At 38.9% G+C, this 17,992-nt stretch overlaps 1 protein-coding gene across 1 annotated transcript; it reads left to right on the forward strand.

The window, feature by feature from the left end:
* The first annotated feature begins 1,603 nt into the window (after positions 1-1,603).
* LOC101160918 (glutamine--fructose-6-phosphate aminotransferase [isomerizing] 2) lies at positions 1,604-17,688 on the forward strand. Its single transcript, XM_004073316.3, has 19 exons — positions 1,604-1,719; positions 2,555-2,662; positions 3,498-3,605; positions 4,473-4,598; positions 5,645-5,703; positions 6,435-6,569; positions 7,013-7,074; positions 8,995-9,074; positions 10,721-10,832; positions 10,970-11,133; positions 11,595-11,690; positions 11,870-11,967; positions 12,100-12,220; positions 12,471-12,628; positions 12,957-13,071; positions 14,212-14,339; positions 14,485-14,652; positions 14,761-14,922; positions 16,677-17,688. Exons 1-19 carry the CDS (start codon positions 1,713-1,715, stop codon positions 16,719-16,721), a joined length of 2,052 nt encoding a protein of 683 aa, XP_004073364.1. The 5' UTR covers positions 1,604-1,712; the 3' UTR covers positions 16,722-17,688.
* Positions 17,689-17,992: the final 304 nt, after the last annotated feature.

Raw genomic sequence — 17,992 nt, forward strand, 5'->3', positions numbered from 1 at the left:
TCCCTTTTTTATTTCTTTCACAGTGTTGCTCTGGGATGTCACTAAATCCACACAGCTGCAATCAATTTATATTTTGATTACATTCACAAGAGAAAAAAGGTAAAATATTTTTGTGAAAAACTCTAAAAATAACCATCTATCTTCATCTCTGGGGTTTTTGGAGCCTATCGCAGATATTTTAAAAATAATTGAAATAAGATGCTTGCAAAATTCATGCATAACAGTATGAATAGAATGAAAAAAACCATGTTGTTAGTCAGAGATCTTAATTCCAAAGAACTGAACAGATTTTCCTAGTAGTGTCCTGATAATGTTGTTCGTGTAGAAACTGTCCAATCAGAAGACTTCGTTAAGGTTGTCAATTATTTGCTCATATTTTATCAAGAAAAACCTGCAGCCGTTCTTGGTAAACACGTGTCAACCCAGATTAAATTGAGGATTCTCATCATCCAGCTACCTTGATGACCGAAAGGAAAAAAAACAGTTCGATTGTCCTCTTTTTTATTTCATTAAAAGAGCAAAAATTTCTGTTTCAATTTGTGTAATCATAGCCAACAGTTCAAATGAAGGAAAGAGTGTCTGCAAACAAAAACATCAGAACAAACCAAAACTAAAATAATAACTGACAGGGTCATTACAGTCATCTGTCTGCATGTTTTTTCAGCAAATCTCTGTGAGAATCTGGATTATTTCTTCAAAAACACATATGAACTTTCATAAAAATGAAGAATTCTTGCATTAATTCTTTGTTCTGGTTTAACTTGACATCAAAAGTTTCCATGCGTTGAGTTAATCCTTCATTTGACATGTTCCCAACAAATTTTACGTATTATAAAGGATTCATGCAGAACCAAAGAAAAACAGCTGTCTTAACCTTTCTTCTTTATAGATAATAAAAAAAAAACACATAAATAAGGCATAAAGTCACTACCTGCCCAGTTTTAGCTCAACTCATTTCAGGAAGGCGAAGGTCGTGCTACTGGATTTATTTTAGCGACTGTATGAAACACTTTTTTTGTGTTTCTCTATATGGAAAATAAGTTTTCATAACTTTGTAAAAAAAAATAACATTTTCTCATGATATGACAATGATGAAAAAGCCTATATGTGGTGGGATCAGTGAGGGAAAAAAAGAGATACATTAAAACAAAACAAAACTTGCTTTATTCTTTATCATATTTTTAAATTGCAAATCTCACATCTTAAAATACAAAAGATATATATATATATAGAGAGAGAGAGAGAGAGAGAGAGAGAGAGAGAGATCTATATATCTATATATCTATATCTATATCTATATAGATATAGATATAGATATATATTCTCTTTAATAATTGCTTTACTGTTTAAATTAAGCTTAAGTGGTTTCTGAAGACAAAGACCTTTTGGCTCCGGCTCTATGAGACTATTGCTCTCATTTGAAGCATTACTGTAAATCCAGCTGCAAACACTCCAGCTCCAATATGTTGAGTAAGGAAGATAAGGTGTGGAACAGTTGTAAGTACGCATGACGTGGGCAGGAGAAGGTTGGAGGGAGGTGCTGAAGGAGGAGGTGGAGCAGCTCCCTCCTCAGGACGCACGGCTTAAAGGCTTGGTGGGAGTGTGCCAGGGCTCGCACTTCATCCAGATCTAACAGAAACGAGCCTGACGCATCTCTCTAACCCGGTATTTTCTCTAGGAAGCACCGTGAACAGGGACGGAACGCGGCAATCATGTGCGGTAAGAGGCGTTTTGAAACTTTTTGTTTTTCCTTTTGCAAGCTTACATTTAAATTTAAGAACAATTTACTACCTCTACCAGAAAAATATTACTTAACGAAGGGATACTTAACTGAAACCTTTTTAACATAAAAACAGCCTGAAAAGACGCATTTTGTCGTGTTTGGATTTCTGCGGATCTTTGCGCACAGTTGAACGCGTCAATGTGTTTGCGGACGCAAAGTCCAAGCAGCTGAAATAAGACTTTTGTCAGCCTCACGTCTGTGGAAGACGCCGTTGCCTGGGTGTGTTGCGCCGGAGTGTCTCCAACACTGCAACACTGCAACACTGTGCGCAGTGTGCGCGCCCGTCAATGGCCAGCTGTGTGCCTGCTGGAGCAACAGCGGGGGCCCAGTGGAGTTTCCAACAAGCTGGGGGCCATTCTTGACCCACAGCACTGGTTTATGTGTGACTAAGTAAACTGATAATAATAATAATAATCAGCAATAAAAAGGAGGGACCTTTATCTAATTGTTTACACTGGAACAAGTCATATACTGTAATCTATAAAAAATGTGTAACCCACATGCAAAAACTTTTATTTGAACTAAATGGAAACATTTGCTGATTCACTTGGACAAAGTTTAAGATATAAAAGAATACAGGAATAATAAAACTAATATATACAACGACTTCCCAATATCAGCAGAACCATAAAGTTAACCCGTGATTGCACCAATAACTGTGTTTACGCTGTGAGATTTATAATCCAAAAACATATTGATAGGTAAAAATAAAAAGGTAAAACACTGCACTCCAACATGTCATTTATGTTTCCATTGTTCCTCCTTTCAAAGGGATCTTTGCTTACCTAAACCACCAAGTGCCACGAACCAGAAAGGAGATATTTGAGACGCTGGTGAAGGGACTGCAGAGACTGGAGTACAGAGGGTACGATTCAGCAGGTGAGGCTCATGGACCCACGCATGTTTGCTGTTCAATCTCAGATTGCTTAAAAGCTGGCAGTTCTCTCCAGTAGCTTTTGCCCCTCATGCTCTTGTTATTGTGTAAAGCATTACAAAAATACAGAATTAAAGCCCTTTAGACTGAAATACACACAGGACAGGTAAGTGCTTGCCTCCACTGTGGCAGAACAGGTGTGACAGAAAAAAAAAGGCTTTGATGAAGCAGTGCTGCAAAACCAGAAACACACAGTCAGCAGTCGAACATTTTTGTATTGTTAAAAGTGTAGAAAAATAAGATGAATGCCTTACCTCGCATAAAACAGGTGTAACAGGTGACACTGGTTTGGTCTCATTCACGGATGTGAGAAGTCATAAATCTGGGCGGGGTTTACTTCAGACTAAAGGTCCTGCGGCTTGTTGGGATAAAAATACTTTAAGAGAAACTTTAAAGATCCCACTCTGTGGAAAAGGATTCTATTTTTTAAGGTTCCTCACAAACCAAAGCGATGAAGTATTACAGCTGCTGAATATGGCAGAACACACCCATACACGTGCTTTATGTTTTTTATCCTGTTTGAACAGGATAGTCCTAAACACACACCACGTCCTCAGGACACGTCACAGTGCTTTAATTTAATTTAGAAAGTCAGCTTTAGCCACATCTAACACCTGTAGAGTACTCTTGAAATGAAGAAAACTCAGCTTAACAAGTAGGAACCTGCTTCTTGTTCATAAACACAACAAAGGAGATTCATGGGACTTTCATTTGGGGGGTTATATTTAAAAAAAAAACGAATGGAAACATGTCTTGTGACACCCCCCTGGCTTCCCGCAGGAGTGGCTGTGGATGGTCCAAATAAGACAAGCACCGACTCCAACAACAACTACATCCGTTTGATTAAGAAGAAGGGGAAGGTGAAGGCTCTGGATGAAGAGCTCCACAGTAAGTTCATGCGTTTTTAACCATGAAGTCTTTAGGATTTTTCGTTTTTCTTGTTTACTGCCCCCCCCCCCTTTCAAATGTAATTTTTTTGAGAACTGAAGGAATTTAATAATAATAATAATAATCCATTTTATTTAAAGCGCCTTTCAAGAAACCCAAGGACACTTTACAAAACAGAGGTTAAAAATAGACATTAAAAGCACAATAAAAATAGTAGAAAAAATAAAAAGTGAATCAGGATGGGAAGGCAGAAATGAACAGATGGGTTTTGAGTTTAGACCTGAAAGTAGGCAGAGAGTCTATGTTACGGAGGTCAGGAGGGAGGGAATTCCAGAGTTTGGGAGCAGAGCAGCTGAAGGCTCTGCTTCCCATTGTGACGAGTCGGACGGGAGGGACAGAGAGCTGAACAGAGGAGGAGGATCGAAGATAACGAGAGGGGGTTTTGAGATGAAGGAGGTCGGAGAGATAAGGAGGAGCCAGGTTATGGAGGGCCTTAAAGGTGAACAGGAGGAGTTTGAATTGGATCCTGGAGGTTATGGGGAGCCAGTGCAGCTGGTGGAGAATTGGAGTGATGTGACTGAAGGAGGGGGTTCTGGAGATGATGCGGGCAGCTGAGTTCTGGACCAGTTGAAGCTTATTGAGGGTTTTTTGTGGGAGACCAAAGAGGAGAGAATTACAATAATCTAAACGGGAAGTGACCAGACTGTGAACCAGGATAGAAGCAGAGGGGACAGTGAGGGAGGGGCGTAGACGATTAATGTTGCGTAGATGGATTTAATTGCATGATTTCCTTGTCAAAGGTATTTCTGGAATAAATCGCTGTAGGTTGAAGTTTTTTTAGTAAAAGGACTGTGTTTCCCACTCCAGAAAACAACTCCCTGGACCTTGAGGAGGAGCTGTCCACACACTTTGGCCTGGCTCACACGCGCTGGGCCACGCACGGAGAACCCAGCGCCCTCAACAGCCACCCTCAGCGCTCTGACAAGAACAACGGTAAATGTGCTTCCATACAATACTCCAACTTCCCTTTTTAACTTATTTGAAATGTGTCTTAATATGTCTGAAAGACCGACTCCGATACAAAAATCTTTTTGATGTTTTTAACATTTTCTTGTGGCATTTTAATGAGGATGGAGGACATATATAGGAAAAAATAAAACTTAAAACCACATTTCAGAGTATTTATTTATTCAAATCAAATCAGTCAAATCATGACTTAGGAGCAGACAAAAAAAAATGCGATTTGAAAAAGCTGGTAGGTGTGACGTGGAAGCTACTGTCGGTAGGCCACAATCTTCCTGCTCTGCTACATTCTGATGCATCTACTTGCAGACGAATCGATCCATGTATGTTTTTGTTTACCGCGTCTAAACTGGAATCTGGTTCAAAACTGTACGGCTGGATAGCTCCAATATTGCTCACGTTTTGCACAACTGATGTTAGATTTGGGGTGTGAGGGGCTGTAAACTAGCGAAAAAGAGAGTTAATAGGTGGATGATGGGAAGGGGGGAATTAATTCACGGCAACATTCCTGCCCAGAACTCAGAGGCAAATTTCTAATGAACTACTGCCGCACTGCAGGAACAACCGGTATGTCCTAGAAAATGACAGTTTTATTTATTTTGGCTAAAAACGACATAATAATATTTAAATTACCTCTGAGAACGCTTTGAAAATAGATTAAAGATTATCGGAGGGGAACTTTAACAATAATAATTATGCAGATGTAAACATTTTTGGATAATTTTGTAAAAATTACACTGTTTATGCTTAAAAGCAGTAACTATAACTGTACAGACATAAAGTCAAATATTTTAAAGTCTAATAAGGCTTTTACTATTTTCCAACTTTTTTAGTTGTAATCTCTCCACTTTTTCTAAAGTTATATAAAGTTTTATACCTATAACCTTTTGCTAAAGTCATCTGTCAACCATTGAATTTTAAAATCAGGAGATGTGGCAACTTTAATGTACTAAACTTTAGGTTCTTCGGTCATTTTTTTCCCTCATCATTTAATTTTCCCTTCTCTATATTTTTAGAGTTTGTTGTCATCCACAATGGCATCATAACCAACTACAAAGAGCTGAAAGAGTACCTGGTAAGTGTATTTTTATTACGATGAGCATCAGCACTGACAGTACTTCTGCTGCACTCTATATAAGCTTCATTTCTGCTTTCATCTCTGATGAAGATTTTGCACATATGAGTCAACTCATGTGCTGCGATTTTATTTAGGCTCCTGATTAGCAATCAAACGCAGCGGCACGGGCGTGGTGTCGGGAGGCAAATGTGACTTTACACGTGGCCTGAGTTTGTTTTTCTGAGCCAGCATCTTTACTCTGCGGGGAAAGAAAACAAAACATGGGAGAAAAACAACAGCAACATTCTATTCTTAAGGGAATATTTGCAAAAATGCAAAGATGGCAATCAAATTCAAAACTGATGAACGCTTAATACCAACAGAGATTTGTAGCACGAATAAAGTTCGTGACATTTTTGTGTAAGATATCACAATTTTTAAATCCAATTTAGTTGGATTTGTCAAAACAAAAATGCAAGGTTTTGTTAAATCTACTTTATTAGAAACAATGCATATTAATTACCTTTTTAAGATAAATAGTTAGACTGAAGGCTTTCATTTCAGATATATATCTGTTACACTGATGTCACCTTGGGTTACTGAAACATAACTAATAGATTATTAACGCTTAGACTGTCAACGTGATTCTATTTCTCTTCATCTATTGGCAACAAAGACTCAACATGTGATTGGTGAATGTTTACAGCGATGTTCAGCATCATTTATATTGCATTCTCCATGTTTCTCAGATCACCAAAGGGTATGAGTTTGAGTCAGAGACAGACACAGAGGTGATCCCCAAGCTGCTGAAATATGTCTATGACAACCGAGAGAATGACAAAGTCACCTTCTCCACGCTGGTAGAGAGGGTTATTCAGCAACTGGTGAGTTGATCACACATGACTTTATTTTTTTCCTTTAATTTAATTTAAAGCCTTTTTTTTCCCATCATTTACTGCTATTTACAATGAAACTCTGTGAACTAAGTTCACTTTTACAACAAAACATTTCCATGGCAACAGCCCCCACATCACCACAAAACGATGTCAGCAAACAGATTTTTGGGGTGAGGTAGGGTCCAGCTTTTTTTTTTTTTTCCATTGTATGAGTAATCTTTGCAGCTTCACACTTTCTGTTCAAAACATACAGTGTCCTTTCTAGACCGGCTATAATGGGAAGCAGATTTTCCAGCTTTCGACACAGCTGATGTTACGCAATCCATGTCCCAACATTGGCCCCGAACATCCCCCAGATCTTAAAAGTTCGCAGAAAATTGTCACACAGAGCGACTTTTGTAAAAACCCTTTCTGTTTTCTGTGTGTGTTAGGAAGGCGCCTTTGCTCTGGTGTTTAAAAGTCAGCATTACCCCGGAGATGCTGTGGCTACGAGGTTAGTAAGCACACACTGACACAAACCCAGACACACTCTGCCTCTGATTTCACTGATCCTCCATACACGTCAGCCCTGCTGCAGATGCGTCACAGCTGTTGTTCCCCCTATGAAGCAAGCCAGACATGATTTCAGGAGATTTGTTTGATTTTGGGGTGTCTTGATGATAAGTAAATGACTCTGTGGTTTCAGATATCTTTAGTTTTAGCTACTTTTAAGTTGAAATGAGTCAAATTTGCTGTCTGGAGGTGCGGCTTAGATTCTTTTTTTCCCTCTCGGTTCCCGGGCCTCCTGGTTTCTCAGCTCAATTTATTCGGTTTCTCTGTGACTCATTAACAGGCAGACTGGAGAGTTTCCGGTCAGCTCTTGCTGCGTAGGATTGTAATTTAATTGCTTTTATCATTTACTTTTACTTTGCAGTTTTCCTGGTTGAATGAACTGTCACGTATCACGGGAAGAGGAGATTGTTAGTACGCAGGAGGGAGCTAATAAGAGGCAGCAGGGGGAGGAGGGTAGGGAGGAAGTCACTAAAGAAAGATTAAGGGTACCTGGTTATTTATGCAAACAAGTCATCATGACAGCTTCTGCTGTTCAGGCTCTCTCTGGATATATCTATTCTCTGCAAACAAAAATGGACATATGCATTCTGGAAAAAATGTATTTAAATTCTAGACTCTAAAAAAAATAGCTATGCTAAATTATAAGGCTACACTGCTTTGGTGGCTGAGGAAAAAAGTAATACAACTTTAAAACTAGTTTTGTTACAATTATACATTAGACTGCGGTGAAGGTGAAATTAGCTTTATAATCTTAAATGATATGTGTATGCTAAATGCTAAAAATACAAAGAGTAAATAGTACATTTTATTCAAAAAAAAAGTTCCATATTGAAAAATGCTTTTATAATTGCTGAAAATGCTGAAATGATTAGAAAAATATGTGTAGGTTAATGGAAAAAAAATCGAAACAAAATTGCTAAATAGACTGGTTAAATATTCTTGAAAAATACACTGTATGTATGCTAAATGCTATATGGGAGAGCAGTGGTTAGAAGAATCAAAATTTGCTTAATGTCATTGAGCGATGAAAATGCATGGTCTAACAGCAGAGAGTGTAGAGAAGCAGTAATTACCACATTCATATATTATGGAGAGGAAATAAAACAACAACAACAAAAACGCCCCTCTCACCCTTCCACGGGTGGTTTCTCCTCCAAGCTCGGGTCCTCTACCAGAGGCCTGGGAGCTTGAGGGTCCTGCAGGATCTTAGCTGGTCCTACCACTGCACTTTCTGGACTGAGAGGTCTGAGGTCTTTCCAGGTATCTGTTGTAGCCACTCCTCCAGCTTGGGGGTTACTGCCACCGAGTGCTCCAATTACCACAGGCACCACTGTCACCTTTACTTTTCAGGCTTTCTCCAGTTCTTTTCTGAGTCCCTGGTATTTCTACAATTTCATATACGTATATATATATATTTTTTTTTTTGAACGATTTGAATAATAATTTTGTCCTCGATCATGAGAAAATTGCCACAATGACATGTTAAAAACACCAAAAACCTGATTTTTATTGTAGTGGGCATTTAAAAGTTAGGGCTACTATCATTTTATTTTTCTTCTACTAGAGAGCCACAATGGAGGGGTAAAAGAGTCACATGTTGCCCCAGAGCTTCAGACTCCTTGTCTAAAGAACCTAAAAAGGAGTAGAACTTCAAATGAAAGTTTTTTTTAGCAGAACAAGCTCCAGCTAAAGATGAAAGAGGAATGGATGGAGAAGTTGGACCTGTATTATTCACAATGACATGTTAGGTTTAGATGTTGGGCTGCAAAGCAGCATGTGATGATGTCTGGCGCTGTTGTGTCTTGGAATCCTCGTTCCCATTCTTCCCCCTCCTCACGTGAGTCCTTTTTGTTTTCGGCAGGAGAGGAAGTCCGCTGCTCATCGGTGTGCGAAGCGAGCACGAGCTTTTGACCGAGCAAATCCCCATCCAGTACAACTCTGGTGAGTTGCGTTCCTCCCCTCGTCTGCTGCCCCATTCTCTGCATGAATGCTTGATTTCAGCGCTCACATGCACAGCAACACGTAGAGCTCCAAGTCTTTCGCCTGAAGTCCAATTTTCAACAAGTGCTTCTAAAAGATTTGCTGTTAAAAAAGATCAGTGCTGAGCAAGCTGTGAAATACTCATTATGATGGTGTACCCTAAAAGCATCTGTAAAAGACATGAATTCATTCACCAGGACTAAAATCCACCACCATCTAACATTTGTCTCCTTTATGACCATTCTAAATTTATAATTCTAGTGCTACTGAAGTTATAAACTTAAAAATGGGGGAATATGAAGGACAGATGCAGAGAGGTACATCAGTTTAACCCCAGTGAATGGTAAATGTTTACTTGGTTGTATTTTTAGCACATAAGGCAACTGCAAATGTTTGCAGCAGCTTGGATGATCTTAAAGGTGAAAATGAGTTTTTTTTAAGAAACATTTTGCAGAAATTACATGGTCCCTTTAATGACATTTATCTAAAACGTTTTGCTCATAAAGGGTATATATGCCTTTATTTTGACATAATTAGATTTTGAAATAATAGTACACTTATTAGTGTGTTATTGATGCCCAATCATACAGAAAGCTAATAATTACAAACTAAGTTTATCCTAAAAGAGACATTTCCGTTTTGTTTTTACATGTGTTTAAATCTTCTGAAAGCTCCTCTGGTTTCCTCAATACTTCAGAGTACAAAGCAACACACACTGCTGCATGGTTTTCTTACTCCTGAAGTAACCTGAGATGTTTTGAATTGCTCCCACATACACTGCATTTATTTATTTTTTGCTTTCTTAGAAGGAAGATATTCCTGAAAAGTCACAATGGGACACCTGGGTGTTTTTACATGTGGGGAGTTTTAAGGAAATCGGAATCTGGGTGAAATTCAAAGAATCCTCGCTCACAGAGACACCTGTCAAAGGTGTCAACAAACCTCACACTTCAACAAAGTGATCCGCACTAAGGATTGCTGGTTTTTGTACGAGCTGCCCGTTCCGTTTTACTCCTTTATTGTGCATTGGAATGCGTTATCAGTTAAAGGAATTGCTAGTAGAATATACCAGACTGGTGCAAAGCTCAAGGAAGAGGAAAAAAAAGATGTCATGAAAGACTTACCTGCACAGAAGGACAGCGTAAAAGTGATGCCTTTTGCAAACAAAGAAGTCATTTTTTCGACATTTTGATAAGAGATCCAATCTAGCTTGAAAAGCAACTGTGTGGGGGGAAAAACTGCAGTGGGGAAAAGAAATATATGCCACTCGGACAAAGACAGAGAGACTTGTTTGAATCCAGGAACACTTGCAATGCTGTTTGTCTGGTTCTGGTAATGAGAAGCGGTCATCAAAAGCAATCTTTGAGGTGCGCTGTGAATGTGAAGTCACAGTTAACTTAAAACATACATAACACTCACCTTCAGCTGACCTGTTATCTGTTACCTCTGTAAAGCATGTCAGTTGTAAAGCCCTGTGGCTGACATTGCAACACCAGGGCCATCTGTTAGCTCTGCTGCAGGAGCCGGAGAAGCTCCAATAGTCATGTATGACTTTGGTTTAACTAGATGTTAAAAAAAATGTTTTGTCTCCATTTTTAACTCTGCAGGTCAGTTTAAAGAAGGAGTTCAAGAGAAGAACAGTCATAACCGGTCTGACAGCTCCATCAACTCTGTGGGGGACGGCAGGGCCGTGGAGTATTACTTTGCCTCCGATGCAAGGTTTGGAAGCAGCTTTATGTGCAGCCAATGTTTTTAATCTCTTCATTTCATATCTTATCCATGAATTTGAATGGCTAAGTTGTGTTTCCCTGCTGTTTTATTGTTTCTCTGACTCTGTCCTGTGTTTCTGTCCACAGCGCCATCATTGAGCACACCAACAAGGTGCTGTACCTGGAGGACGACGACGTTGCAGTCGTGACCGGGGGCAAGCTCTCAATCCACAGAATCAACAGGCAGGCCGGTGAAGACCCAGTGAGGGCGATTCAGACCCTGCAGATGGAGATGCAGCAAATCATGAAAGGTCAGATGATTACTGACATTAAGTTCATGAAGTACTCTTATTGGTTTTAGTGGCACTTTATCAAAACTAAATAAAAACGTTCCAAGCTTGAGCAAGACATTTAACCCTTGTGCCATCTTAAATGACCCCACCCTTACATTGACGTGTTATTCCTACCATGACAAAGGTGAATAAAGGTGGAAAGATTTCATGTAATCAATGGACACCGGTGAGGTTCACAAATCATTGAAGAAAAAAGGTTCAGACCACTGTCTAGTGGGTCTAGATGACCCAACGTAAAAGTGCCAAGGATAGCACAAGGGTTACAAAAATAGCATGTTTGCCCTCTACTGGCCTTATGAAGGAATGGCCATTGTGACTTTCCATTCATATTTCAGACAGGAAACGTATTTAGCATGTCAAAATAAAGCTTAAGAAATATCAGCCAGATGAGCTAATGTTATCCTTTTTTATTTTTTCAGGAAACTTTGACGCCTTCATGCAAAAGGAGATCTTTGAGCAGCCAGAGTCGGTGGTCAACACCATGAGAGGCCGCATTTGTTTTGAGACCAACAGAGGTGATTGATGATCAGACTTGAAGCTGAACGTTTTGTTTTCTCAAACCAAAGCAGACAAGAACCGGAAGCTTTGGCTTTAACCTATTTTTCACCTTCAAGTACTGTCAATTCACCGGACAAGCTTCTGTAAAAATGTTCTAAGACGTGCTAAATTGGTAATGTCGTGTCTGCTTGGTCAGTGCTTCTTGGGGGACTGAAGGACCACCTGAAGGAGATCAAACGATGCAGACGGCTCATTGTGATTGGATGTGGCACAAGTTTCCACGCTGCTGTCGCTGTGAGTAGAACAACGGAGGCTTGAACTTCCTGTGTGCTTGATGACTTTTACTATAACCCACAATAATCTTAATTTTCAGTTAGCTACAGTAATGATTTCATGGCTGTATTTGTTCCGTTTTGTGTTTTTTAGACAAGACAAATGCTTGAGGAGCTAACAGAACTGCCTGTCATGGTGGAGCTGGCAAGTGACTTCCTGGACCGTAACACGCCAGTGTTCAGAGATGACGTTTGCTTCTTCATCAGCCAGTCAGGTGAAGGGAAAAAAAAAAAAAATAGCTTCAACCCTTTTATGCCGTATGTTACTAATCTGTTACGTACCATACAAGCCAGAACTCCTGCTAATCTAGCATCACCTTGAACGGGAAGAACGTTGAAAAATGTTTTTTTTAAATACCTGAATATAAATTCAAGCATAAAGAGATTAAAACTTTACATTTTGACACATTTGTCTTTATTTTTTATGCACATAGTATTAAGTTGGTATATTATCCGCATTCTCAGGCGAGACAGCAGACACTCTGATGGCGCTGCGCTACTGCAAAGAGCGCGGGGCTTTAACAGCTGGGATCACCAACACTGTGGGCAGCTCCATTTGCAGGGAAACAGACTGCGGAGTCCACGTCAACGCTGGGCCGGAGATAGGAGTGGCTAGCACTAAGGTACCATTTACACTGCATTTTGATGAGCAGCTTTACAGAAAAAAATCTGTTCTACTTTTGGGGAGCCGCTGAACATGCAAATGTGGATGATTTGACTCAAAACCATGGCATTAAAGAGAGCAATATCCCCACTTTTATGAAAATAACCTTTTTGTAATCTTAGAATTGAATATTTTTGCTGTCAAAAAACTGAAGATAAATAAATTAGTTTTTTGTGTTAAATAACATTTTACATGCATTGTTTTTGTTGCTTTTGTTGCTCTGTTCTCTGTTGCAAACCACAATCAGTTCAACTTAAGGATCAACGTGAGTGTTTTCTGTGTTCTAGGCTTACACTAGTCAGTTTGTGGCTCTCATCATGTTTGGCCTGATGATGAGTGAGGACAGACTGTCTCTGCAGAAAAGAAGACTGGAGATCATTGAAGGCCTCAAGGTGCTACCCGGTCAGTACTCCCACCAACTATGAAACATTAAATACAGAGCTGAGGGTTCTAGATGAAAGTTTCAAATGTATCAAATGTTATTTTCATACCTTTTATAAAACGGAAGCCTTTGAGGTGTTGTCCTAATTTTTAATGAAGAGTTTCTTTATTTTACAACACATTTATGTAGAGTGAGCTTTACAAATCTACATCTTTAAAGTGGAAAAAGGCACTCACCTCTCCTTTTTTTTTACCTGTCTTTACTTGCATCAGACCTTACACTCTCTCACCCTGGTCTGAGCTGCACGTTACAAATTCATTAAAAAACCACTTATTTCATAATGACTGCTTTTCTTTTGGTTTTATCTGCATAGCAACCATCTTACGTTTTGGCCACTTGGTGGTGACGAACAGGTCTATGTCATTTTTAGAAGAATCTGCAAAAAGAAACTTTAGGGTTGTCTTGGCAACCGATGTTTTTTGCTAACCACGCCTATATTCATAACATGTTCATACATCGTTTCGTTCCTCTATTACATTTTCACAATCCGGAAATAATCCGGTGAAGAAAAACTTTTATGAGCTCACCATGCTAACTCTATTCCAAATCTACAACTTTTATTCCAACGTTTCGATTCAAGTAAGGCAAGACAAGTTTATTTGTGTAGCACAATTCATACAGAAAGTAATTCAAAGTGCTTCACAGAACAGGAAAATGCATTAAAATCACAATACAAGTAGCTTCCCATATGGTGTGAAAAATGTGAAAATCGCCAAATTTCACCATTTTCCTCCTACAAGCCATAGGCTGTGTGGCCATCCCATAATAACTTTAAAACATCCACAGTCCGGGACTGCTGCATGACATAAATGGACTACAAAATGAATGCACTCAAGAGAGGAAGGAGACAGTGGTTCACCTTGATTCATGGAAAGGTGTGTGGTTAAACAAAAATGCAGAGTCTACATTTAATTACCGGTAAATATAAATAAATTTAATTAAAAGTTGAAACTTTCCCCATAACTGCACCAGTTTATGATCAGTACAACACTCTCATGTGAGCCATCACTTCAGGACGGATTATTCCTTCACTTAACTTTGTGTTTGACCTTCATTGTTTTAAACTCTCATCATGATTTTTTGTTATCCCACTCTCATAGATCTGATAAAGAATGTGCTGTCACTGGATAAGAAGATTAAGGACATTGCACAGGAACTCTATGAGCAAAGATCTCTTTTGGTGATGGGACGAGGTTACAACTATGCTACCTGCCTTGAGGGGGCGCTGGTGAGCTAAGATTCATTACAGATTTGTTTGTCCTTTACTTTTAGATCCTAAAAAATAGACAAAAGTTGAACATTTTATTAATTCTGTGGGTTTTTTCAGTGACGATCTGACTTGTTTGGGGGGAACTGTCTTTGTCCTTTTCAAGAAAATCAAGGAGATCACTTACATGCACTCAGAGGGCATCCTGGCAGGAGAGCTGAAGCACGGCCCCCTGGCACTCATAGACAAGCACATGCCTGTGATCATGATCATCATGCGTGATGCCTGCTACATCAAGTGTCAGAATGCTCTGCAGCAAGTCACTGCTCGATCAGTACGTCTGGAAGAGACACAAATTGCTCAAGCATACCCAGAAATGGAAGCACGAGTGCAAAAATCCATCCACAAATCTCAACGCTCCCTTTGCTTTTGTTTTCCAAAGGGTCGGCCTATCATTATCTGTAGCCAGGACGATTCGGATGTGATGAAGAATGCCTACCAGACCATTGAGCTTCCACACACCGTGGACTGTCTGCAGGGCATCCTCAGTGTCATCCCCTTGCAGCTGCTCTCATTCCACTTGGCCGTCATGCGAGGATATGATGTAAGTGCTGGGGAACAACCCACAATCTATAGGAGATAGACAGCAATTGGTATCATTCACCGGTTCCAAACTTTGAGGGAAAAGAAGATAGTAAAATAGTAACATTTGTGGCAGTTGTTTAAACTCATTTACGTTTAATCTTATCAGGGTAAATCTCTTATTCATATATGTTGTCAAATGTAAGTACGATTTTAGCTGACGCAGCAGGAATAGTCCCTGGGTGTGTTTATATGCATTGAAGTGGCCTGGTTTCTGGAGATAAGCAAAGAAATCCCTTAAATGGTTTTCAAGCACAGGAGAATCCAGATTGCAAAACCTGCTCTCTGTAATCTGGGCATGGGGTTACGAAATTCCTATGATGCATTTCTGTCAGGGATATCAGCTTTCATAAAATGTAAATTTGCATAACATATTTGAGGTGTTGAAATCTTGTTACTAAGATGGTTTCTCTAATAGCTATTCTTCGTGAAGGTACTTAAGTGCATGAAAATCCACATGGTGGTATAAAATTGAACTTGGAAAACATATACATATACATCTCCATCCAGATCCTCAGCAAAAGGAATCGTGAAGTCCTCTAGAACATTCTGGTAGACTGTTGCAGTGATTTTGAATAGAAGAAAGCTGAGTTTACTAACACCAGTGCTGGACACTGCAGCCCAAATCCTGACTGACTGTAGAGATTTCACACTGGACCCGAAGCAGCATGGGTTCTGCTCCTTAACAGTCCTTCTCCAAACCCTTGGACCTTGACTCACAAATGAAAGGCACATCTTACTTTTATCAGAAAACAGGATCTCGGACCACTCGCCAACAGTCCAGTCCTTCTCCTTGGTCCAGTTGAGACATTTCCTCTGTTGGTCCAGGCTCAGAAGTGGTTTGACTTGAGGAAACCAACAGTTGTAGTCCATTTCCTTAATGTGTCTGAATGTGGGTTTTTTTTAAGCTGTTCCTCCACCTCATTCCACCCTTTCTGGATCTCTGCAGTTTCTGAATCTTGTCCTTTTGATAATCTGCTAAAGTTCATGGTCGTCTCTTTTGCTGGTGCATCTTCTCCTTCCATTAGACTTTCCTGATTCTGCTTGGGCACAGCGCTCTATGAACAGCCAGCCTCCTTAGCTAGGAACGTCTGTGGCTTATCCAGACTATGGAGGGGATCAATGGCGGTCTTCTGGCTGCTTGTTGAGTCTGAAGTCTTCTCTGATGAATTGAACTGAGACAATTGAACCAAACTGAACCAAGGTTATGACATGTGGGGAACTCGTGCAAGTGCTATGAGTTTAGCAGATGATTAGTTGGTGAAGATCACTTTGAAACAGTCCTGTCCTTTAGAATTAAGGTAAATTTCTTTTTTTTTTTTTTGGTTTAATTAGCTGAAACCCCAATTTAGGTTAAAAAAAAACAGTGGGCCCTTAATCTATATTCTATACATAGTTTAATTCTTTGAATGGAATTATCAGTATACTTCCTTTACATGATATCCTAATCTTTTGAAATAGTTTATATTATATTTCTGCTCAAATTACAACAAATATCTTGTCTCTCTGTGTAATTAAATGTTTTTAGCAGCTTTTCTCTCCCTGACTGACTGCAACGTTTGTCTTTCGATTAAGGCTGATGTGATTAGGCAACTACAGGAGAGAGCAAAACCAACAAACCAGACCCACCTGCTGCCGTCTGCAATCTCAAATATGTTTTTTTTTTTTTTACCAGTGCTGTAAAGTTCATTTAACAAAAGAACTTTTGTTTTTCAGGTGGACTGTCCCAGAAACTTGGCCAAATCTGTGACAGTGGAATAATTACAACTCATGGAAGTCAATAAGATGAAAAAGTGAGAGCTTCACAAGGATTCCAGTGCAATTGTGTGATCAGTTTGTGTATGCTGCAGAATCAATATAATGCTTAGAGACTCTGCTCGAGTGTGTGAATGGGACTGACAGTAACAGGTAAAGGGTTGTATTTTATAAAAGCAAAATGTGAAATCTGGACAATAGGCTGCTGAGGAATGAATTGTTCCAGAACAAAATCTGGGAACAGCAGAACACACAGCCCATATGAACCTGTTGTGCCTTTGTATTCATCATTAAAGACAACAAACACGTGTCATACATCACAGAAAAAGACCAGAAATACTTTGAAGTGTTTTTGAGTGTGCAATACAGGCACCAAAGGTGCGTCAAGAATGTATTTAATCACTTGATGATCGAACTTGCTCCTATTTTAGAGGTTTAAATGTTGGTCGGGCTTCAGAACCCTCTTTGTATTGAAGGAAAGCAGAAGGAATTTCAGCTTTTATTGATTTTTAAGTCAAATTTTGTACACTTCTTTGTAAATGTCTATAGAAATTATGTGCCTTGAAAGTCAAGTTGTCCTTGATATTATTTTTAGTTGCTTTAATTTAAAATGTGTTATGAAGAGAACGTTTCTAAACTCTGCACTTCATGCTGTTTATCAAATTGTGCTTTACTGATTAATAGAGCACTTACAAAAGTAAATTAATAATTTCTGTTTACAATTTTTGTCACCCATTTGTAAGGATTTGGTAAAAGAAAACAATGTATTTAACTGATTATTTTCTGTTTATTGTTTTTTTTTTTTTTTAGGGAAAAAATATCTTTGGTTGCATTTTAAACTGTTGCGGCGAAGGCAATCAATTACATTTGATGAAGCATTCTTTTTCAAATGTGCACTTTTCTCATGCAACTTCTTTTCTATTTATGCATTAAGTTTATTAAAAATGGTTCTTGGACTTTAAAGCTACAAGTCTTATTACTTTGTGTCCATTTCTTTGTTATATTTGTGTGCTAATTCATTGTATAGTCACTAGATCTTATAATAATAATAAAAATATAAAAATATATAAGCATGTTTTCATATAAAGGCCAAAAGATGGAAAACAATACATTGTATGCTCCTGGTTTGGTGTAGAGCTCCACAGTTACAGTTAGGTTAAAGACGCAAATAGGACAGGTTGTATAACTGAAATTTGATCATATAAACAAAATCTGAGTTATTTAGTTTCAATAATTCTAAAGTTATGTTGCTTTTTAACTATAGAGTAAATATTGCT

Source organism: Oryzias latipes, chromosome 10, assembly GCF_002234675.1.
Source record: "Oryzias latipes chromosome 10, ASM223467v1".
Lineage (NCBI taxonomy): Eukaryota > Metazoa > Chordata > Actinopteri > Beloniformes > Adrianichthyidae > Oryzias > Oryzias latipes.